This window comes from Brassica napus, chromosome A9 (assembly GCF_020379485.1).
Source record: "Brassica napus cultivar Da-Ae chromosome A9, Da-Ae, whole genome shotgun sequence".
In the NCBI taxonomy this organism is placed as follows: domain Eukaryota; kingdom Viridiplantae; phylum Streptophyta; class Magnoliopsida; order Brassicales; family Brassicaceae; genus Brassica; species Brassica napus.
In genome coordinates, this window is record NC_063442.1 from 34,812,051 (window position 1) to 34,836,366 (window position 24,316).

At 31.3% G+C, this 24,316-nt stretch overlaps 4 protein-coding genes across 4 annotated transcripts; 2 read left to right on the forward strand and 2 right to left on the reverse strand.

Moving 5' to 3' along the window:
- Window positions 1–2,922: 2,922 nt before the first annotated feature.
- On the forward strand, window positions 2,923–4,362 carry LOC106415041 (CDP-diacylglycerol--glycerol-3-phosphate 3-phosphatidyltransferase 2). Its single transcript, XM_013855653.3, has 6 exons — window positions 2,923–3,332; window positions 3,443–3,540; window positions 3,622–3,672; window positions 3,750–3,866; window positions 3,950–4,006; window positions 4,094–4,362. The coding sequence occupies exons 1-6, from the start codon at window positions 3,173–3,175 to the stop codon at window positions 4,292–4,294; spliced, it is 684 nt and encodes a 227-aa protein (XP_013711107.1). The 5' UTR covers window positions 2,923–3,172; the 3' UTR covers window positions 4,295–4,362.
- A 196-nt stretch (window positions 4,363–4,558) lies between these two features.
- LOC106415040 (glutathione S-transferase L2, chloroplastic) lies at window positions 4,559–6,279 on the reverse strand. Its single transcript, XM_013855652.3, has 8 exons — window positions 6,010–6,279; window positions 5,848–5,907; window positions 5,709–5,769; window positions 5,440–5,625; window positions 5,265–5,367; window positions 5,099–5,175; window positions 4,903–5,010; window positions 4,559–4,811 (listed from the first exon to the last, which is right to left on the reverse strand). Exons 1-8 carry the CDS (start codon window positions 6,207–6,209, stop codon window positions 4,713–4,715), a joined length of 894 nt encoding a protein of 297 aa, XP_013711106.1. The 5' UTR covers window positions 6,210–6,279; the 3' UTR covers window positions 4,559–4,712.
- A 343-nt stretch (window positions 6,280–6,622) lies between these two features.
- LOC106415038 (probable protein phosphatase 2C 48) lies at window positions 6,623–8,640 on the reverse strand. The gene is made up of 3 exons (XM_048741159.1): window positions 8,378–8,640; window positions 7,129–8,244; window positions 6,623–7,052 (listed from the first exon to the last, which is right to left on the reverse strand). Exons 2-3 carry the CDS (start codon window positions 8,068–8,070, stop codon window positions 6,828–6,830), a joined length of 1,167 nt encoding a protein of 388 aa, XP_048597116.1. The 5' UTR covers window positions 8,071–8,244; window positions 8,378–8,640; the 3' UTR covers window positions 6,623–6,827.
- Window positions 8,641–20,663: 12,023 nt separating this feature from the next.
- LOC106416124 (protein MAEA homolog) lies at window positions 20,664–23,146 on the forward strand. Its single transcript, XM_013856959.3, has 7 exons — window positions 20,664–21,018; window positions 21,283–21,477; window positions 21,602–21,724; window positions 21,804–21,989; window positions 22,237–22,370; window positions 22,518–22,704; window positions 22,863–23,146. The coding sequence occupies exons 1-7, from the start codon at window positions 20,698–20,700 to the stop codon at window positions 22,962–22,964; spliced, it is 1,248 nt and encodes a 415-aa protein (XP_013712413.1). The 5' UTR covers window positions 20,664–20,697; the 3' UTR covers window positions 22,965–23,146.
- Window positions 23,147–24,316: the final 1,170 nt, after the last annotated feature.

Consider the following 24,316-nt stretch of genomic DNA (forward strand, 5'->3'; position numbering starts at 1 on the left):
GGATGTCCTCCTTTCCTGTCCAAATACGTGGCATTGAATCAGAATCATGGCTGAAGATTGTAGAAAATTTGGATATATAATTTGTTTAATCAGCTGTGTGGAAAGATGGATAATGAAATCATGAAAGAGTAGTAGAAATGGTGTCACCTATCCTTTATGCGCATCAACACAAAATTGTTATTACTTTTTTCTTGAGTTAATTCGTAAGTAATTTTTAAATTTGGTATGCTTTAAGAGATACTGTCAGAATGAAAAAAAAAACCCTATTTCTCTCTCGAACAAATCTCTGACGGCGTGCTCTTCTCCCCCGACGTGCGGTGACCTCCCGGCGTCGAAGCTCTCTCATCTGAAACCTTGTTTATTTTTTGCCCTCTCATATAGTTTCACACTCCTTAATGATATGCTCGGTGTTCTGTAATTCAAATTAGCTTCTAGTGTCAAATCCGATCTTGGCGGTGCTGATGACAGGTCGGTGGATGATGGATCTATGGAGTTCCGGCGAGTTAAGTGAAGAGAAGCCTCTGAGCCGGATCGGCGTTTAGGGTTAGTGAATTGAGCCGGTTGTTTTTCCCCTTTAGATCTGGCGTGACTCTACTCGAAGGAGGAGGCAAGAGGCCTTGTTGTGTCCCTTTCATCGCAGATCTGGTAGTTGGTAGGGGGTATCGACTTGTTTTTTCAGATCTGCAAGGTGGAGGGGCAATGTCGTATGGTGTCGGAGATGTTCGGCGTCTGCCCAAATCTGGTATGCATCCTTTTGGTTCAGTGACCAATGGTTTGGTCAGAGTGGAAACCCGTATTTACTAAGTATTGTGTTCGGTTATTCTTGTTTTCGCTCAAATCTGGGTTTCGATGTCTCTATGCTTGGAGTTTGACAATTGGTTTAGTAGACTTTCTTCCAATGGTGGTGAGTGCAGTGATTGCTTGTCGTCCGTTTCTTTTTCCGTGAGTGTGTCCGGTAAGGTTCAGTTGGTAAGGCTTCGTCTTCGTGGTTTTTTAGTTGGGCTTCTATCTAGGAGTAAATGGACGTTTATGATTGTGTCGCATCCGTATCCGAAGGTTAGGTTGATCGATACAATATCGATCCCTCTTGTCGGGTTATGAAGTCTCAGGTTCTTGGGCGTTATCGTTTGGCGAGCGTAGGCTGCAGCGATAAGTCGTGTGTGGGTGTAAGAAGTGGAGGTTATCGTGTTGTGGCGGACTATGTGCAGCAGCGGTAAATCTCGATCATTGGCATGTGCTTATTTCTAAAGTTTGATGAGATGATATGTTTCAGACTTGAGTGTAGCAGTTAATCGTTATTCTGAGTTTAGATGTGATTTTAGTTTTATGTATTGGTTCCATAAGTCACCCTGGTGTGGGTTTTAGTTGCCGCTTTCATATGGGCCCTTGTTTATGGGGCTTTTTGATTAAGCCGTCAGCTTATGTATGAATTCTTGTATTTTATCTTGGAATGAATATCAAACCTTTGACGGAAAAAAAAGAGATACTGTCAGAATTTTATATGGCTGAAAAACATGTCTATTGTTTTTGAGAATACAGTATGTTTCTTCATAGATTTAATCTTTCTTTTTCATAAATTTAATTTTCTACCATTAAAGCTTTGTATTTGATTATATATAGCTTATAATAGTTTTGCAGCAAGAAGTGACATGGCATGATCGAACTTTAAACAAAGTATTTTTTTGGTAACACTAAACTTTAAACAGGCTCTATCTATGCATTCTATATAACTTCTTCTTTTTTTTTAAAAGAATTTTAAATTTTATTTCAATAAAAAAAACCTTGGTATGCTTCCTTTCTGCATACACTAACTCATATTCATGTTCAGTAAATTATTTGTTTTGAAAAAAAATTCATATTTCATTGGTTGTAACCTGATTATCAGCTAAATCTAAAAGAAAAATAATGCAAGATAATAATTGGGATGGGGATGGTAATGGTTGTCGACTTGTCGGTAAAGGACAATTGCTTTTGGAGTTGGTAAAGTAGTTTATAGGGAAAAGCTTGTCTTAGATTTTTTATAGTATAAAAGAGACTTGTATAAATCCATCATTTAAAAACGCGCTTCATATTAACTACGACTATTAACTACAGTCTATTCCATATATTAACTACGACTTGTTTAGTACAGTATCATTGTATCAAATAGACTTTCAAAGTTTCATGTATAAATGATTAAATTCTACGAAGATTAATAACTTAGTTTTGACAGTTACTAATGAGATTTGTCTTAAATTATTTCCTTATGAATAACGTGAGATATCATATTTGCTTACATTGTGCCGATTGCATTAAGAAGTTAATATTTTATAATGTCAAATTAAATTTTCTGGTTAAGCAAAATCAAATCCAATGTTCTAACTCGAATTAATCAAAAATTTCCTGATTTATCTGTAGGACAAGGAATTAATACGGTCCCAAAAAATATCTACTATTAGACCATCTCCAAGGGCACTCTATTTTTTTCCTCTATAATTTACACAAAAATAGAGTAACTCTATTATAGTGTAACTTTTGCTCCAATGGTGTTACTCTATAATAGAGTTATTCTATTATAGAGTGAAATATAGAGGAATGTCATATTTTACTCTATATTTGGAGTGAAAAAGTGACATTCCTCTATATTTCACTCTATAATAGAGTAAATCTATTATAGAGTAACACCATTGGAGCAAAAGTTACACTATAATAGAGTTACTCTATTTTTGTGTAAATTATAGAGGAAAAAATAGAGTTACATTGGAGATGCCCTTAGCAAAAAGGCATCATGAGAAACTTAGACTAAAACATAAAATCATATTTCATATCAACAACGTCACATCACCATATAATATAGTCAACAAATTTAGATAGTCGGCAGATTGCAAAGTTGACACGATATAACACAAAGGCCCAAACTACTCCACACACTGTAATTACGCAAACCAAAAAAAATATGCCATTTGCTTCAATAACAATGGTCGATACATCAATTTTACGGCGCACGATACGTCCCCATCTCGCTACTTTCCTCGTCAGCACACGTTAGCATCTCCACGCGCTGCATTATCATTGGCCGTTGCTCGTTGCATAAAAGGCGTTAGGTTCCGGATTCGAGGGAGGTGTCGCCCACTCGCCACCGCTCTTACGTTGCTTCTTTTGTCGATCGTCGAATTCCACAGATCAGGCGGATATGGGCGAAGAAGAAGACTCCGTGACGGTGGATCATAACAGCTGCGACGGTGCAGATTCGTCGACATTGCCACCACCGCCGCAGCTTTCTTCCAAAGTGCTCACATTGCCCACCGTGTTAACCCTCGGCCGTGTAGCCGCCGTTCCGATCCTCGTCGCGAGTACGTTTCACTCTCTCTCTCTCGGTTTATGATTTTAATTATCAGATCTAAGGCAATACATTTGAATTGGATCCTTGTGATGATACGTTTTCTTTGTTATTAAAACGCAGCGTTTTACGTTGATTGCTGGTGGGGGAGAACTGCTACAACAAGTCTTTTCATTGCAGCTGCAATTACAGATTGGCTTGACGGGTATCTTGCTCGGAAGGTACTTTATTTTGTACTTTTTTTCTTTACCACACTTAAAATGGTAAGTTTATAACGGTGTGGTGATGTTGTGCATTTTCAGTTGAGATTAGGTTCTGCTTTTGGTGCTTTTTTGGATCCTGTGGCTGATAAGGTGAGGGAACTCTTATGCCGTTGTTGTAGTAGAATCAAAAGGTTTGTCTTTTTGATTTGTGTTTATGGGGTTTGCAGCTTATGGTAGCAGCAACTTTGATTTTGCTGTGCACGAAACCTATGGACGCCGTTGTTGTCTTAGGACCAGTTCCGTGGTTAGTGACAGTACCTTCCATTGCCATTATTGGTAGAGAGGTAAGATATTGAAAGTTAACTGTATTAAGTTTCACTAATCAGCTCTTGGTTCTAAATTAGTTCGGTAATGCTTTTCACTATAGATTACTATGTCAGCAGTAAGAGAATGGGCTGCGTCTCAAAACGGCAAGCTTTCCAAGGTAAATGGGATCATATTCATATGCATTCGTTTTCTAAGAGTTCCTTTCGGTTCTTGCTTATATAATGGCGTTGATAATGTTCTTTAGGCTGTTGCTGTAAATAGCTTGGGGAAGTGGAAAACTGCAACGCAGATGATAGCGCTGACCATACTGCTTGCAAGCCGGGATAGCAGTTTTGAGAGGCTATTACCGTCGGGTATCGGGTTGCTCTATGTATCTGCAGGGCTCTCTATATGGTCTTTAGTTGTTTATATGAGACAGATTATGAGAGTACTCCTAAAGAAGTAGCAAAATTTTCTTTTTCTGGCTTTTGCTTTCAGTATATACAAATATAATGGAAGACTTGCCCAGCCTCATTTTTTTACCTCTCTTCTTGAAGAAAGCTGGTCAATCTCTCTCTTATCTGGATACAAGACTCTTATGATGCTTTAGTTCTGTTTTCAACTTTGGGCACTGGGACCTTAGTTGGTTTGGTTCTGTATAATATCACTGAATCACGTTGCTCCTAGCCTCGCCACAAACTGGATTTTATCGAAGCAGTAACAATGCAAGGAAAGAGAAAGCAAGCAGGTGCAGTTTCATTCTAGTTTGTCGGCTTGTTTGGTCTCATGAACTCTCAGGTTATGAAAAACAGTTGTTGCCCGTGTCCCTCGATACAATATAAATGATATATAAAACAAATCTTTGGTTATAATATTTCATCTGCTTAGGGACGTGCTTCTGCTTGGGCTCGTTTCTTGTATCTTTCAACAAGTTCTTGTGGATCTTGACGGGTCTCTGTGTAAGCTTCAATTCTATTCATCTCCTACACAAGGCAAATAACCAGAGATTATATTAGGAAGGATTTGGTCTTAAGATGAAAGATAGATACACAAAACTGAATAAAAATGCCTAACCTCAATCCAAAGGGCTAGGTTAGGCCGACCAGATGTGATGTCCACATTCATTACATCCTTAAAGATAAGATGGAATCTCTCTATGAAAGGAACATATGCAACATCAACCTGTAGGTATCAATCATTCACCATTTTAGACTCAGCATCAAGTAGCTGATATGGGTAGAAGAAACTGAAGAAGACAATGGACAAATACCAAACTAAATAGGTCAAGGAAGAAAGGCCCTTCTTTGAATTTGGAAAGAGCCTTCTCAATGTAATCAAATGCACCATCTGAAGAAAATGCAACACAAGATTGTAAAATAATGTTTCTGCTAAGTGGAAAACACAAAAGGGGAGATAATATCTTGTAAATTAATTACCTGCTGCATCACTGTCTTCACCTGATAATGTGGCTCTTACGGCCTTGGAGAAGGAGTCGGTGTAAGAGATTAACTCATCAGCGAATGCTTCCTTCTCTACACTCTATTGTTATTCCACATATGTTATCTCTTTCTTAGCAAAGATATATTGAGCTCAACAAAACAAACAACTCACATTGGGTGCAAGTGAAGGCCCTTCGAAATTGGTGTCGATGTACTTAATCAGGTCAAGGCTCTCTCCTATCACTCGGTTATTATGCTCTAATGCAGGCACCTTGTTAGCCGGGTACACTTTCTCCTTGTACCAAGCAGGCCTGTTCTTGAGATCAATTGGTACAAGTTCTATCTTGTCTTGCAGATTCTGCAAAACAACATAACATCGATTAAGTAAATCGAACTAGCTTCATATTTTAACATGGAATCAGCGAGATAAAAATGTAAAACCTTGTAGTTCCGAGCAAGCCACGCACGTTGCGCAAACGGGCAAGAGTAAGATATGTACAACCTTTCAAAATCAAAAGAAACCAAAACATTTAATCAAAACAAAGTCTCTCTTTTTTTCCTAAAAATAAGACAAAAGAACCTTGTCGAGCCATCGAACACTTGAGGTGGTTCGGAAGAGGAATCAAGCTCCGGAACACGACTGCAAAGCACAAAACTTGAATCTCAGTCACTTACGATTGAGTCTAAAATTTGTTTTTTTTTTTAACTCATTCAGAAGCTTCTCAGAGAAGGAAGGATTTACCTCGAACTTGTAACAGCTAACACTGGTTTGGTTCTGCGTGTTCCGTTTGAATTACAACGCAGCTTCAGGTCAGTATCGAAGCTTGATCGGTGAATTTTCCGACCAAAGTAGAGAGATGAGGAAGGGAGAGAAACATCCTTTGAAGGTAACGCGAGCGATGGATAAGAAGAGCACACGCTAACTCTCACTCCGGCACTCATACTCAATCGTTCTTCGGTTGGCTTTCACAGCTCCACCTTTATCTGACTGCCACAAGTAAGCCTGAGATTTTTTTGAACCAAACCAAACCGCCTTTTTTGGTTTTTAGTTCAGTTTTGGTTTATAGATTCGGTTCAGTACACTGGATTAAGAAAACATATATCATTTTGGTTCGATTGGATTTGTTATTTTATCAAAAAAATTGTAAGTTTATAACCAAATCATATCAATTATAGATAAAATGTATTGAATTATACCAAATTAAACCGAATTTTCATTAGTTTCAATTCATAAAGTTTTATGAGAACCAGCTAACCAAAAATAGAATTATCCAAACTAGCTGTTCGAACCGAACCATGCTTTGCCTCAAGTTTTAACATTTTTTTTCATTTTTCATTTTGCACTTCACTTTCGGTGACAGAAAATAGTTACCATAGAGTTTGGTAAAAAGAAAATAGAATTTACAATTTTGAGTTCCATAAAATAATTTAAACAAAGTATCAGACAATCTGAAATTCTGAAAATAAAACAAAGGACAAAAAAAAACTTTTGTAAAACGAAAAAAAAATGAGTTTTTTTTTGTTTATTTTATTTTTGAGAAAAGAAAAAAGAAGTAAGGCTTATAAAATGGCATTGCCTGCGAGTGCGAGGACACCACCTCCTCTGACAGAGACCGGAGTTCGAACTCCAAAACTTGCAGAATGGAGAAAAACGACAATAACAGTGATGTCGTCATGAAAGTGTCTCCTGATGCCACGCTCTATCTTCTCCAAATCCGAATACCTCATCTCCCTCTTCTTCGCTGCTGCTTGCAATGCAGCTTTCAGTAACCTCCGCGCCACACCCTAACGAAACCACAACACACAACAAAGATTCACTCAAAACCGAACTAGATTCAAGAACAGTGATGTTATAACTTACACTGCGTGGACAAGTATTGACGATATCAACTGCTTCTTGGTTACTAAGATGCTCCCACAAACCATCTGAAGCAAATATAAGAAACTGATCTTCAGGTTGAATCTTATGAACCGTTATCGTCGGCTCAGCTCTCATGATCGGCTTCTCAAAACGCTCCGCAACTCTAAACTTAGGCAACAACGGCTCTTGGTTAAACTCTGCTCTCTTTAAGTACGCGTCACCGATGGATCTCGAAACCTGTATGATCCCTTTCACACGCCACACTTTATGTTTCAAAACCACAATGTTCGGATCATTAGGATGCAACAAACGCAGCTCCTCTCTCACAGACTCAATACTAGCGTTATGCTCCGTAGACAGCTGAATAGCTTTCATCTCTTTAAACGGACTCTCCAGCCTCCCCAAGACAACACGAGAGTCACCAGCGTTCGCAACGTACAACATCCCGTTGCAGACAACACCCACCAAGCAACAAGCACCAACAGAAGCTATCTGAGGTTTGGTCTTCCACTGCTCCTGAACTAACCCAAGAAACTCCTCCTCCGTTGCAACAAACGCTCTTGTGATCACGTCGGGAGAGACCACCCCTCGCTGGTCGGAAACGCACCTCCTCATGTTATAAAACAACCTCTCGTTAACAAACCGAGCCGCCTCAGGACCTCCATGACCATCATAAACACCCACAAAAGTCGCTTCGGGTCCAGACTCATGGAAGCTAATAGGACCAGACTCTAACTGGCTATGGTCTTCAAGAAGATTGTTGGCTTGAACCACAGCCATAGAAAACTCTCCGGTTAAATGGTTACCGGAGTCTTTATACCATAACAGGCCATCGAGACGGCCGTTGGAATCATCACTACTACTCGGAATAGAACCTTCTCCAATACCAAAAGGTCTCCAACAAGGGGACACGATTCTCCTGAATGTTGTGGAAACCATCATTCACATGTCAAAGCTTTATATTATTATTATTATTATTCTCTCTAACCAAAAGAACCAGCTATCAAATCGTTCATCAAATCAGTGCTTATAACTATATTGTTAGACCCAATCTTCTCGTCGTTTCCAAAGGATTCAGAATTCAAACACGCATTCACAAACGTACACAACATTAATCTGCATTTCCACAAACCATTAAAAAAAATCATTAAAAAGTCTCAAACTTTGAAATCATCCGTAGATTTCAATGATAACCCATGAATCTGATGAATCGAGAAAGATTAAAGGAAGGAACTTTTTTTTGGATTACCTGATGAAAAATCTAAAGGAAGATTGAAAGAAAAAGGTTCCTTTTGTTCTCTCAGAAACTTGAATAGTAATCCATCATTCGATTTCAAGATGAAATGAGGCGAAGAGAAGAAAAGAATATAAGAAATCAATCAAGAAAAGGGGTTAAAAATAGAAGAGAGAAGACGCGTTTGAAGAGAGAAGAAACGGAGACGTTGGATTTGGTTTCTAGAGAGAGAGAGAGAGAGAGAAGGTAGCGATACTTGCGGCCGTCGTGTTTATGCTGTTTTTTGTTGTTTGGTTTTGTATATATATTTTTTTAATTTCTGACCTGTATCTCGCCATTTCTTTTTGACTTTTTAACGGTTTGACTTTTTTATTTCTTTTTTTAATACTACTAACTTTTTATTTTTATGTTTTTTACCGACATTTAACACAACAGTTTGACTTTTTTTTATTTTTCTAATCCTACCAACAGTTTGTAATATGTTTATTTACAAATTTTATTTAAAATATTGTAATTTTCTAAAGAATAAACACAGTCTTATACAAATTATAAGAAATATACGAGACTAAGACTACCTTGGACTAATTGTATTTTGATGGTTTAATTTATATTTTCTATAAATAAAAAATAAAATTATAAAAACAAAATTTAAGAGTTTATTTTTCAAAAGCTCCTTTGTTCATTGAACATTTAGTTTCCATATATATTATTTAGGATCTGGTCACTACTCTTATCCAATTTTGTTCTTTATTAATAATGAGAAAACTTTATGTGTGATGGCAAAAAATAATAATAATGGAAAACTCATCCTACAGTAATTCAGTTTCATGTATCCAAAAATTAATAAAACTGAGAGATCCTATTCACATTGGATCTAGTGCTCATGTGGTATAATAAAACTGAGTTATAAAAAAAATGTAATTTGTTTCTAAAATCATATTTTTGTCTAAGAATACAACCCAAACTATTGATAATAGATTTGGTTTATATACTAAATCTTATTTAATATAATTAAAGAATAAATAAACTGATCCAAATCAAAATCAAATCAAAATCTGGATTGAACACTTCTACATAGCCCTGTTCTTTTGGTTTTCTCTGCGGCTGCGTTCAACGGCAAATATATATAGGGTGAATTTGCTATCTAGCCAAGTTTGGAGTCAACATTAAGTAAATAGCTTTGATTTTGACGTTATTAAATTGATAACATTTCATACACATTTTATCCGGTTATGTCATTATCCTTTCTAAGTTACCGGTGACAGTGGGACCAAGGATTAACGTCGACGAGAGCACATGTCCAAGAGAAATTGAAATTTAATGTTGTCCACGTACGGGTTAACTATTCTAAGTAAGTGTTGTATTCTATTTATAAAAGTACTATGTCAGATAGAACAAACAGAATATCTTCATACGAAACAGAATTATAAACTCTAAACCTAACCTGCACACTTAAATACTAAACCATAAACTCGAGTCTCTAAATCCAAACCCAAATGTTAAATTTAATTTAAAGTTACAATATTTGAAGGAAAACAACAAAAAATAATAAATATATAAATTTTGAACTATTATTCTATATTATCTAACATGGAATGAAGACTACTCTTGTAATTCAACCCCAACTCACCTCTAACCCTAAACCCAACACACCTCCAAGACTGATATACTAAACCCTAAACTTGAATTCCTAAACCCAAATCTAAATGTAAAATATTTTAGATTAAATTAAAATATGAAAATAATATATAATATTTTTTACTATCACCTATACTATATAAAATGGAAAGGAAAATAGACTTGAGAGGAAGTAGTACACCCTAAACTCTAATCACTAAACCCTAAACCCCTCAATAATTAACCATATAACAATCCTACCATAAACCCTTATATACTTAACCTTAAACCATAATCACTAATCCCTAAACCCAAATATAAACCCTAAACCCAAATATAAACCCTCAACCTAAATAGAATGGAACTAGATAAATAGTATATTACATATTGGTGAATTTATAAAATGTATATGATATCATGGAAAAAGTTAATACTAACTCCAAATAATATCATGAAATGTCTATGATATCATGAAATGTCTATGTTATGCAATTATAATAGAATACAACAAATAGTAAAGATCAAATATTTCATTTCACATGAATGGTCTTTCCATTCTACGTACACACGATCTATTCCACTTATATACACATTGCATCATTACATATAAATGAGAATATATTTACCAGATGGCTCAAATCCAGTTTCGAACAATCTACTTGGCAGCCTAATCTTCTATTTGTAACCTGAGAAACAAAAGGAAAAGATAAAGGTGTTAGGATCCATATAACAAAATAAATGTAAAATAAATTGTATAGTATAACAATAGTGTGGAATGAAAACCATGTAAGACATTAGGAAGAAGAAGAAGAAATGTGTGACTTTTTGATGACCACGTTTAATTTTAACTCTCTTGAATAATTTTTTTTTTTTTAAAATTGTAGGTTTAACCGGTTGCGTTGAAGGTTAAAAGTGTAATATTATATAAAATACACTCTGTATCGATGTATTCTAGGGTATTTGGCTACTGATCTAAATATTGTTTTTTTTGTAGCCATACCACCTAATTCCCTATATATATACGGGAAACAAAACTATTCACGGCATCGTCTTTGTAAATTGTGTCGCTGGTTTTGAAAAAAACAACCGCATCTTCCGACTTTTCCGTCGCCGAAAATTACAGCGTCACAAAACTCTATCAATTTTCAGTCGCAGTGCTTTAAGCCTCCTATTCTGACAACCGCTAGAGGCAGAAATCATCACCATATAGTGTATTTATTTAGTCGTTGACGCTGCCGCGGAGAAAACCAAAAGAACAGGGCTATAGTTAGATTTTCAATATTTGCATTACCGAGGTAAAGAAAAAACAATTTAGCACGTAGAAAAAACTCCCCAAACAAATATATATATCGCATCATCCAAATGATGTCCATAATTGTTCACTCTTTTCTTCTGTACATCCACTCGCTAGAAAACCAACACTCTATATCGGTTCGGACTGGATCAGACCGGCCGGTTTGATGTCCCGCGTATAACGGAGACCTGCCACTATACAACGACGCCGTTTCTAAACTCCAGTAGTTATTTCTTCTCCCATTAGAATATTTTAGAAGACTAGGGATTAACCCGGGCTACGCCCGGGATTTATATTTTTTCTAATTTAAATTGTTAAATTATTTATATTTAAGCTATGATATATATTTATATAAATGTTAAATGCATGTCATAATTAAAATTTATTTTTAAATTTTAACACGTTAAATTAACATATTTTTTACTATTTAAATATTTTTTTGTAATTTTATTGGCTATCTAGTTATCATATTTAGCAAAACTATCTTTTGAGTGTTGGAATAAATGTTTTAGAGATTTTATTAAACTGCAGTGTATTTTCGGACCAACCACATGCTCAACATTCGATCGATCCGTAAAAAGATAGTCGATCTCCTTGGCCAGGTAAGTACAATTTTAGCAAAAATATCTTTTATTTTCAAATATTAAGTATATAACTATTCTTTTTAATTTTTTTAATTGTATTTTTTGATTAAATTATTGTATTATAATGGTTATGTAAATATTTTTTGTGATGTTTGAATTTGTGTTGTTCGTATACTTAACGTAGATGATATTGATGTTTAACAATTTATTGTGTTCTGGAAATAGAAAATAATGATATATCAAAATGTATCTAATACTTGTTAAATGATAGTATAATGTAAATTACATCCATTGTTTGAAAATAACAATTTGTTGTTTTTATTTTTATTTTAAATCAGAAATTATTTTTATTTAAAACAATTATTCATATATAATATAATAGTTTAAGTTTGGAAGATTAATCTATATATATAAATTATGTATATTTTAAAAAAATAATTTAAAATATTATATATTTAGTATCTGAATAAAAGCTGAATTTCTTATCTTGAAAATCAGATATTTATATTTTTGTCTTCATGTTATACTCACCAATCCATCATTGATATTTATAACTCAATATGTTTTTTAAAAAACTTAGTTTTAAGTAATAAACGAATTTAATAAATTAAATTCATCACCTATAATGTTCTGTAAACTATATTTGAAAGCTCTCTAAAATTATATTTTAAGCATAATATTATTATTATTTAATTTAAGTTATTTTAAACATAATATATGCTAAACCAACTTAAATTATATTTACAATAGGACCATCCTAAACCGGTTAGTAAACCAAAAACAATACTAAACCAACATGAACCAATACCTGATTCGGCGAGGAAAGAAGTGTTTCGGGATAAACGCTTGAATGGTTATTAACTGAAATTGTTTGATCATGAAAGAATTAGTATGAATATTAACAATAAAATTATGGATTAGATTAATTTAAATTTGTAAGAATACCTTTGAGTATATGAAAAGCAATTCAATTCCCATGAATAAGTTTGGCTTTTGGAAGTTGCGGGTTTCCCAACAATGAATCCACCTAACAAAAAGTTTGTTGTTATAAAAAAATCTCATTCAAGGTCATTAAAGGTTTCTGGGACGGCAAGAGTTGATGGTGAAACCATTTTTTGCTCGAGTGCTTTGAAATTTTCCTTAATAGTGTGAGGTTGATGTGGATAGAATAATGAGATTTATAGGGACTTTCTTAATGAAAAACTATACATTTTTTTTTGTTTAATGTGGTATTTCCATTTTTATATAATTTACTACCATTTTAAGATAGAAGTACATTTTAAGATATATGCTTAAATCTTAATGTACTTTTTTCATTTTTTAAAATGTTTATTTCCATTTCATATATTTTTATTTACGTAATATCTATATTTTATATTTTAAAATAGATATTTAAATATTAATGTACTTTTTCCATTTTTAAATTGTGTATTTACTTATATTATATATTTTACATTTTAAGATAGATGTTTAATGCTTGATGATCTTTTTCCATTTTTAAACAAATTGTGTATTTACTTATTATTACATATATAATTCATATATTATATATTTACATTATTTACTTATTATTTATTTTCGTGTATATGTATTTCCATTTCTTGTACTTTTCATTTACTTAATATCTATATTTTACATTTTAAGATAGATGTTTAAATCTTAATGTACGTTTTCTATTTTTTTTAAATTGTATATTTCCATTTGTTATACTTTCTATTTACATAATATCTATATTTTAAATTTTAAAATATATTTTTAAATCTTAATGTAATTCCCCATTTTTTAAATTTGGTATTTACTTATATTATATATTTACTTATTATTTACTTTTCTTTATATTGTGTATTTCTATTTGTTATACTTTCTATTTACTAATAATTTTATATTTTAAAATTGATTTACATTTTAAGATAGATGTTTAAATACTAATGTACTTTTTCCATTTTTTTAAATTGTGTATTTCCTTTTCTTATACTTTCTATTTACTTAATATCTATATTTTTCATTTTAAGATAGATGTTTAATATTTAATGTACTATTTCCATTTTTTAAAAATTGTGCATTTACTTATTATTGTATATATAATTCGTATATTTATATATTTATAATATTTACTTATTATTTATTTTTCTATATATTGAGTATTTCTCTTTCTTATACTTTATATTTAGTTAATGTCTATATTTTATATTTTAAGATAGATGTTTAAATTTTTACGTATTTTTCCATTTTTAATGTAAAACGGCAATGTTTAATAGAAGAACTTGGACAAATAGTCAAATAGTTGTATTTATTTTTTTTTTCTTTTTTTTTATAAAATGGTAATGTTACATTATGAAGATAACCCGTTTTTTAGTGAACAATGGTAATCTTACATATGTTTAATGTAGTTTTTCCATTTTTTATGTTGTATGTTTATATAATATTGTTATTTTTAAATGTAAAATGGTAATTTTGCATATGTTTAATGTAATATTTCCATTTTTTATGTTGTATGTTTACATATTATTTATTATTTTTGAAATTATATATAATTTTTTTTTACAAAATAGTAATGTTACTATATGGAGATAAGCCGTTTTTTTAGTGAAAAATGGTAATCTTACATATGTTTAATGTAGTTTTTCCATTTTTTATGTTGTATGTTTACATATTATTTTCTTAAAATAAAAATGTAAAATAGTAATCTTACATATGTTTAATGTAGTATTTCCATTTTTATGGTGTATGTTTTACATATATTTATTATTTTCGAAATTATATATAATGTTTTTGTTTTTTTATAAAACGGCAATGTTACATTATGGAGATAATCTGTCTTTTTTTTAAGTTAAAAATAGTAATCTTACATATGTTTAATGTAGTTTTTCTATTTTTTATGCTGTATGTTTACATATTTTTTATAATTTTCGAAAATAATAATATTAAATGTAAAACTATATTTTATGCCACGTGTCATCTTTCGAGATTATATTATATATTTACTTATTATTTATTTTTCTTTATATTGTGTATTTCTATTTCTTATACTTTCTATTTACTAATAATTTTATATTTTAATATTGATTTACATTTTAAGATAGATGTTTAAATACTAATGTACTTTTTCCATTTTTTTAAATTGTGTATTTCCCTTTCTTATACTTTCTATTTGCATAATATCTATATTTTACATTTTAATATAGATGTTTAAATCTTAATATACTTTTTCCATTGTTTTTAAGTTGTGTATTTCTTTTTCTTATATTTTCTATTTACTTAATATCTATATTTTACATTTTAAGATAGATGTTTAATATTTAATGTACTCTTTCCATTTTTTAAAAATTGTGCATTTACTTACTATTGTATATATAATTCGTATATTTATATATTTATAATATTTACTTATTATTTATTTTTTTATATATTGAGTATTTCTCTTTCTTATAATTTATATTTAGTTAATGTCTATATTTTATATTTTAAGATAGATATTTAAATCTTTACGTATTTTTCCATTTTTAATGTAAAATGGCAATGTTTAATAGAAGAACTTTGACAAATAGTCAAATAGTTATATTTATGTTTTTTGTCTTTTTTTTTTTATAAAATGGTAATGTTACATTATGAAGATAAACCGTTTTTTAGTGAACAATGGTAATCTTACATATATTTAAGGGCAATTGTCAATAATAGCACCTTTTGAAGTTTATGTCTCAAAAATAGCACTAGAAGAAGAAAGTCACAAAAATAACATTCATTAAAGAGTAAAATATCCCTTATACCCTTGGTTTAAAATTAAATAAATAAACAAAAATAAATAAAAATAAAAATAAATAAAATAAAAATAAAAAATAAAAAAAGAAATTTTTTTATAGTTTCAGATTATATGTTTTCAGATTCGAAATTTTTATTTTTATTTTTTGAAATTTTTTTTTCGAAATTTTTTTATTTTTTTTTCAAATTTTCTTTTTATAATTTAAAAATACTTTTTGAAACTGTTTTTTAAATTTTTATTTTTTATTTTAGTATTTATTTTTTATAAAATTTTAAACCCTAATTCCAAAATCCCACCCCTTAACTCTAAACCCTAAGGTTTGGATTAATTAACCCAAGGGGTATAAGTGTATATTTACCTCTTTAATGAAACTTATTTTCGTGACTTTGAGACTTGAGTGCTACTTTGGGAACAAAAACTTGGTTTGGTGCTATCCTAGTCTTTTTCTCTATATTTAATGTAGTTTTCCATTTTTTTATATTGTATCTTTACATATTATTGTTATTTTTAAATGTAAAATGGTAATTTTACATATGTTTAATGTAGTATTTCAATTTTTATGTTGTAGGTTTACATATTATTTATTATTTTCGAAATTATATATAATTTGTTTTTTACAAAATAGTAATGTTACATTATGGAGATAAGCCGTCTTTTTTTTTAGTGAAAAATGGTAATCTTACATATGTTTAATGTAGTTTTTCCATTTTTATGAGAAGTTTAAATTTTAATATACTTTTTCCATTGTTTTTAAGTTGTGTATTTCTTTTTCTTATACTTTCTATTTACTTAATATCTATATTTTACATTTAAGATAGATGTTTAATATTTAATGTACTCTTTCCATTTTTTTAAAATTGTGCATTTACTTATTATTGTATATATAATTCGTATATTTATAATATTTACTTATTATTTATTTTTATATATATTGAGTAGTTCTCTTTCTTATACTTTATATTTAGTTAATGTCTATATTTTATATTTTAAGATAGATGTTTAAATATTTATGTATTTTTCCATTTTTAATGTAAAACGGCAATGTTTAATAGAAGAACTTAGACAAATATGTTTAATGTAGTATTTCCATTTTTATGTTGTATGTTTTACATATATTTATTATTTTCGAAATTATATATAATTTTTTTTGTTTTTTTTATAAAACGGTAATGTTACATTATGGAGATAAGCCATCTTTTTTTTAAGTGAAAAATAATAATCTTACATATGTTTAATGTTGTTTTTTCATTTTTTATGCTGTATGTTTACATATTTTTACAATTTTCGAAAATAAGTAATATTAAAATGTAAAACTTTATTTTATGCCACATGTCATCTTTTGGGAGAAATTTTTTCCGCTGATGTGGACGCCATAAAACGGTAATGTTACATTATGGAGATAAGCCGTCTTTTTTTTAAGTGAAAAATAATAATCTTACATATGTTTAATGTAGTTTTTCCATTTTTTATGCTGTATGTTTACATATTATTTATAATTTTCGAAAATTAGTAATATTAAAATGTAAAACTATATTTTATGCCACGTGTCATCTTTCGGGAAAAGTTTTTTTGCTGATGTGGACGCTCTATGGAGACTCAAAAGGTCCCTTTTATTAGTATAGATTGTGTATTTTTATTTCTTGTACTTTCTATTTACTAATAATTTTATATTTTAAGTTTGATTTACATTTTAAGATAGATGTTTAAATACTAATGTACTTTTTCCATTTTTTTAAATTGTGTATTTCCTTTTCTTATACTTTCTATTTGCGTAATATCTATATTTTACATTTTAAGATAGATGTTTAAATCTTAATATACTTTTTCCATTGTTTTTAAGTTGTGTATTTCTTTTTCTTATATTTTCTATTTACTTAATATCTATATTTTACATTTTAAGATAGATGTTTAATATTTAATATACTCTTTCAATTTTAAAAAAATTGTGCATTTACTTATTATTGTATATATAATTCGTATATTTATATATTTATAATATTTACTTATTATTATTTTTTTATATATTGAGTATTTCTCTTTTTTATACTTTATATTTAGTTAATGTCTATATTTTATATTTTAAGATAGATGTTTAAATCTTTACGTATTTTTCTATTTTTAATGTAAAACGGCAATGTTTAATAGAAGAACTTGGACAAATGGTCAAACATATTTATGTTTAATGTAGTATTTTCATTTTTATGTTGTATGTTTTACATATATTTATTATTTTCGAAATTATATATAATGTTTTTTGTTTTTTTTTTATAAAACGGTAATGTTACATTATGGAGATAAACCGTCTTTTTTTAAGTGAAAAATAGTAATCTTACATATGTTTAATGTAGTTTTTCCATTTTTTAATGCTGTATGTTTACTTATTTTTTACAATTTTCGAAAATAATTAATATTAAAATGTAAAACTATATTTTATGCCACGTGTCATTTTGGAGAAAATTTTTTTCCGCTGATGTGGACGCCCTATGAAACCTCAAAAGGTCCCTTTTATTAGTAGAGTTTTTCTATTTTTAATGTAAAACGGCAATGTTTAATAGAAGAACTTGGACAAATGGTCAAACATATTTATGTTTAATGTAGTATTTCCATTTTTATGTTGTATGTTTTACATATATTTATTATTTTCGAAATTATATATAATGTTTTTTGTTTTTTTTTTATAAAACGGTAATGTTACATTATGGAGATAAACCGTCTTTTTTTAAGTGAAAAATAGTAATCTTACATATGTTTAATGTAGTTTTTCCATTTTTTAATGCTGTATGTTTACTTATTTTTTACAATTTTCGAAAATAATTAATATTAAAATGTAAAACTATATTTTATGCCACGTGTCATTTTGGAGAAAATTTTTTTCCGCTGATGTGGACGCCCTATGAAACCTCAAAAGGTCCCTTTTATTAGTAGAGACTAGAGATTTTTTCCGCGCTTCGCGCGGATTATATCTTATAAATTTATTTTATTTATAATATTATTTATCGGTTTTTTTCTTTTACATTAACTTCTTGTTTTTCCAATGTTAGTTTTTCTTAATTTAAATTTATATGTTTATAATTTTTCATTTTTCTTGTTGTAAATAGAGAATTATATTTTTTATTGATAGTTTTTTGTATGTGACATAAACTTTTTGAAATTTTAAAATAATGTTATATATAGTACGATTAACACATTAAAGAAGAAAAACATATTGAGGCACATTTTACACAGGTTTTATATGCATAATTTTAAACATTATATACGTATATATTATAAGTTTGAAACATGTAAATGCTTTCTAAAGCTAAATACTTGTTCTGAGTTTATATAACTTATCGAAAGTTTTATCTCTTTTTAAATTCAAATAACAGAAAAAATATCAAAAAGTCAGTATATATGGGTTTTTTGGGCTTTAAAATCAACACTGAAAAATTATATGAATCAGATAACAACAGTTTTATAAACAACTGGATAAAATTTGACCGAGCCAAAGATTTTCACACAATATGTTCTTTTTTCTTCAAATTGCGAAGAGCCTATAGGCACAAGAAAAAAAATCATAATTTTTGTTTTCACTTATATAACATTTTTTCTCCTTTACACATGAAGTTTATTACACTGCTATAAGCAATGGAGAACTCTATTCATATAAGATTCACATCTATGCATTTTGACAAAGAAGAATTTTAGCCATCTTTAGTTTCGGAATGGTCCAACTTCAGTCATATACACTATATTTTCTCTATGATTCAAATCTTACAATTTTAATATATGTGCAGATTTCGATGTGAAAAAGCATGCACGCCATCTATCATTCAACCTATTATTTTTTCCAAAGTAAACACTATAATCCTCGTTTGGTTAGCTCCACAAACTAATCTCTTTGGATCAGTTTACTAAAAAATATGGATACTAATGTCAGAAAAGAATATAAACACTATCAACAACAAATATTGGCACAAGACTATTTGGTTCAAGGAACATATTCCACGTAATGCGTTTATATCATGGCTGGCTTTGCGGAGAAGATTGCCAACCAAGGATCGCTTGAGGCGTTGGGGCTTAAATGTCTCAGGAACGTGCGTCCTTTGTAATCTGGAAATAGAGACTCACCATCATCTCTTCTTTGAGTAATCTTTCTCTCGCTTGATATGAGAGCCTTTTGCTGCTGAAGTTTAGATTTCTCCTCCGGCTGATCTACACTCTGTTGCAGCCTGGATCAATCAACCTCGCGTCAACGCAGATGCATATGCTACTCCAGTCATCAAGCTCTACCTTCAGTCATCCATCTACCTGCTGTGGAAAGAGCGTAATGCTCGTGTGTTCACAGCTGTCTCCTCACCTTCATCAGTCATCCTTGTCTCTCTCGACCGTATGATGCGTGACCGTCTCCTCTCTTACCCGGTAAGTTCTTCTTTCTCCTCTTCTCTACTTCTTTTTATTTTTCTTGTATAAAACTTCCTTAAGGCTTTTTTTATCTTGAGTTGTTGTTGGTTGTTTTTGTTTCCTTGCTGTAATAAGTTGTTTAAAAACAACAGTGTAACTTTTCAGAAAATGATAATCTTAACATCTTACCAAAAAAAAACAACAAATATTGACTTATTTATGTGAATATATATTTTATTTTAAATCATTATAGTTGACGAAGAAAACACCATAATTTGTACAACAAATTTTCTTAGATTCACCTCATCATACTCACCATTTTACCATTTTAATTACATAATTTTACATGAGCTTCTTCACCCTCCCCGGTTATTTTCTCTTTATTTATAACTACAATATAAAGTTATAAACTATATATATTATAAAATAATAATTTATTTATCCTTGAAGTCTAACAATTAAAAATATAACATAATTCAATATAAATATATGATTTTATTAATAAATTAGCAGTTACAAATTTGAAATTTCTAGAAATATCAAAAGTCGTATATTAGTTAATTATTTTTTAAATGACATCTATTTTTAATTTTTTTTGGATGAGAATATTTTGGTTGAGGTGGATAGTCTCAAAAGCTTTGAATTTAGTCCCTTTTATATAGTAGGATTACCACCACAAGGCTCCAAACTTCTCGTTGCCATGGAAATCGATGATCCCGTAACCAACGGAAACACCGACGCCGTGATGACGGAATCCGCCCCTCCGTTCACTCCGTCGCCGCCCGTCCCGGCGTCTAGATCGAGTCAATTGACGGAATCGCTCAAGCTCGAGCACCAGCTCCTCCGCGTACCGTTCGAGCATTACAAGAAAACGATCCGCGCCAATCACCGCTGCTTGGAGAAAGAGGTCTCCTCCGTTGTCTCCAGCGTCGGAGATTTGGCTGATAGCAATTGGTCCAAAGACGTCACCGTTTCGCGTCTCACCAGCCTCGTTTCTCGGCTGCAAGGCCTCAAACGAAAGGTTGATTCAATACAAATCAATAGCTGTTTATCCAACTTTATTAAATGATCACACATATATGGATTAGTAGCACGTTGGATCTTACTTTCGTCAATCTTGATATACCAAAAAGATTATAGTCTTTGGCAATTTAGTTACTATACAGAATGATTAGTTGATTGCCACTATACTTTTGGATCTTAATGGTTTGCTATGTAGTTATTTCTATGTATTCAAAGTTTCATTCTTTGGGGTGGTTTCTGTGTCCTTTGTATTGGCGTTCAGTTGGAAGAAGGGAGCAATGTGGAGAATCTGCAGGCTCAGAGATGCCGTGCTCGCATTGATCATTTGGATTCAGCAGATGCGGAAAATATCACTGAATGGAACAATACGAAACTGAAACGGATTCTTGTGGACTACATGCTGCGGATGTCGTATTTCGAGACTGCTTCAAAGCTTTCAGAAAGCTGCAATATTTTGGTATCTCTCTCTCTTGACACTGGTTATATAACATTATATGGAGATTTGTATCGACTTGTAATATAGTTTTGGAAGATGTTTTATCGATTTGTAATGCCAATAATAGACGTCTCATCGTTTTCAGGACCTTGTCGACATTGACATATTTCGAGAAGCTAAGAAGGTGATTGACGCCCTTAAACGTAGGGAGGTTGCTTCAGCACTGGCATGGTGTGCTGATAATAAAACACGGTTGAAGAAATCAAAGGTATGTTCTGATCCTTCTATGTGTACTTTCATGGTTAAGTTTTGTTACTGCTAATCATATTGTTCTTTTTTCATGACAGAGCAAATTTGAGTTCCAACTAAGGTTGCAAGAGTTCATCGAGTTGATACGAGCTGACAGCTACAAACAAGCAATCCAATATGCTCGAAAGCATCTGACACCATGGGGAGCAACCCATATGAACGAATTGCAGCGTGTCCTGGCCACTTTGGCTTTTAAAAGTACTACCGAATGCACAAAATACAAGGTGTGATTTTCCTTCTTTCATCCCCCTGTTTCAAAAGCCATTCTTTGGCTCTTCAACTTGTGTCCTTTCTGTACAGAATTATTGAACATCGATTTCATTTAAAATAGACCAGCTTGCTTCAGTGATCCTTCAATATATTTTTCGATCTCTGTTAATGGCTGAATAAATGGTGTTACTTTCAAGTCTTGTTGTCTCTAACTTGATTGTTGCTTCTGGTAATTGACTGTCAATAATTGCTATTTTTCAGGTTTTGTTTGAACTAGGGCAGTGGGATCTTTTAGTTGATCAGTTTAAACAAGAATTTTGCAAGTTATATGGCATGACAATGGAGCCGTTATTGAACATCTACTTACAAGCAGGCTTGTCTGCACTGAAAACTCCGTATCCTTCAAACTCTTATCTAATTTGATGTTTTAGTGTCTATTTTCTGCTCTGAAATATTAAAGAAGGAAAGAAAGTAAAAGTCTATAGTGACACCATGATTTGATTCTTATTGTGGTTTGAGTTTTGTACCTTGACATGACCCAGATATGGTTTTGAAGAAGGTTGTACCAAGGAGGACCCACTCTCACAAGAGAGCTTCCGGAAGCTAGCTTTGCCTCTACCGTACTCCAAGCAAGAACATTCAAAGCTTGTTTGCTATATTTCCAAGGAGCTAATGGACACGGAGAACCCACCACTCGTGTTTCCCAATGGCTACGTCTACAGCACCAAGGTTTGTTACTACACTTCAGATTTTCCGCTGATTCTCTCGTTTGGAACCTGTTGTTGTAATCTAGAGCAGTGACATTAGTCTCTATCATAATCATTTAAAGACTTTAAAATTTGGGTTGTTTACTTTTGTTCTGCATTGATGGTGTAATGTAATTGCAGGCTCTCAAGGAAATGGCGGACAAGAACAAAGGTGAAGTAAAATGTCCGAGGACAGGGCTTGTCTGCAACTACACGGACTTAGTTAAGGCATATATATCATGAACCCCAGTTGCTCAAAATCTTCACTTTGGTTGCATTATGAACTGATCACAACCAAAGTGAGACCAGTATTCAATTTTCTTCATATGCTAATCTGTGAATATTGCATTTACAAATAAACTTTGCATCGTTTTGTAGAAACAGTTCTTTGTTTTGTATATCAAGTTAAAACCCTCATTTCAATCTTTTACAATATCACTTTCATTTTGTTGGTAGATTATGTATTAAATATTAATCAACCAATCTAGTTGGTACCGAGCACACAATTAAACCAATTTAGTGCATCCTTTCCTTTTTACTAATCACTATGAAACATGACTGTAGATGAGCTGGAGGGAACTGAATGATCAATTGATCGTTTTGTCACCATAGTTTGACGTATTCCTCCTCAAAGCCTTCAGCAATCGTCCTATCATAACACTCTCAATGACAATAATAGGGCTTTGCTTGGGGCACAAGGCTTCAACGTTGGCCATGATAACAACAATATCACTACTACGCAGGGCTTCAACTTTGGCTATGACAACAGTGTCAGTACTGCTTTACCCGGGGAACAAGTTAAACTTTTGGATACTACGAAAGTCTTGGTACACAGTGGTTTGGATATCATTACAACAATCTTAATATTCAAGGCTCCAACTTTGGGTATTGTCTTCAACAATCTTTGTAACATGATGTAGAGCTCTGTGGTGAAGTTATCTCAGCATCTTTTACACTCTCACCTGACTCCATATTCAAGCCCTTATTGATCACATCACCATGTGCTTCATCTTATTATTAATCCATTATGTATTAATCGTTGTGCTTATAATTCTTCGTATATATCACATACATATTCTTCTTCACTCAAGTCCCATTTTTCTGTGATATATGTTTTGACTAATCTCATTACTCCTTTTGTTAAACAATCGGATTTTATTTCATCCAACCAGCAAGGCCTGCTCAGAAAGATCTTCCCTGTTCGTATAGATATACTTGGTCTATCGGTATTGTTGTCTATAGAATAATAGCTCTCTTGACTCACACTCTAGCAACAAAAACCATATGGAGCTATATATAGATTCTGTTTGCATCCTCATGATCTAAACATATACTTCTCTTTTGATCACTTAACTATCATCATACAATGGCTTTTATCGTTGTACTTAAAACTGTTGATCTTCAGGGTCGTATAGCCTAGCTTAAAAAGTATGGAGTTCACTGGGCTTCCTATTTATTAATGGTTGAATCTTCTATCCATATGTATAAAACTTAACCTATTAACAATATATAAGAAAAAATCACTTAATTGACTTCTCAATTAATATGATTTATCTCTTTAAAACCAATGATAAATTTTGTTAACTTAAACATGA

Coding starts and splice junctions, on each gene's coding strand:
- LOC106415041 (XM_013855653.3), top strand. CDS start 3,173: ATGGGCGAAGAAGAAGACTCCGTGACGGTGGATCATAACAGCTGCGAC. Junction 3,333..3,442: donor CGTTCCGATCCTCGTCGCGA/GTACGTTTCACT, acceptor ATTAAAACGCAG/CGTTTTACGTTGATTGCTGG. Junction 4,007..4,093: donor AAAACGGCAAGCTTTCCAAG/GTAAATGGGATC, acceptor AATGTTCTTTAG/GCTGTTGCTGTAAATAGCTT.
- LOC106415040 (XM_013855652.3), bottom strand. CDS start 6,209: ATGAGTGCCGGAGTGAGAGTTAGCGTGTGCTCTTCTTATCCATCGCTC. Junction 5,770..5,847: donor GTGTTCGATGGCTCGACAAG/GTTCTTTTGTCT, acceptor TGATTTTGAAAG/GTTGTACATATCTTACTCTT. Junction 5,626..5,708: donor GGCTTGCTCGGAACTACAAG/GTTTTACATTTT, acceptor GTTGTTTTGCAG/AATCTGCAAGACAAGATAGA.
- LOC106415038 (XM_048741159.1), bottom strand. CDS start 8,070: ATGATGGTTTCCACAACATTCAGGAGAATCGTGTCCCCTTGTTGGAGA. Junction 7,053..7,128: donor TCAATACTTGTCCACGCAGT/GTAAGTTATAAC, acceptor TGGTTTCGTTAG/GGTGTGGCGCGGAGGTTACT.
- LOC106416124 (XM_013856959.3), top strand. CDS start 20,698: ATGGAAATCGATGATCCCGTAACCAACGGAAACACCGACGCCGTGATG. Junction 21,990..22,236: donor CCGAATGCACAAAATACAAG/GTGTGATTTTCC, acceptor GCTATTTTTCAG/GTTTTGTTTGAACTAGGGCA. Junction 22,705..22,862: donor GCTACGTCTACAGCACCAAG/GTTTGTTACTAC, acceptor ATGTAATTGCAG/GCTCTCAAGGAAATGGCGGA.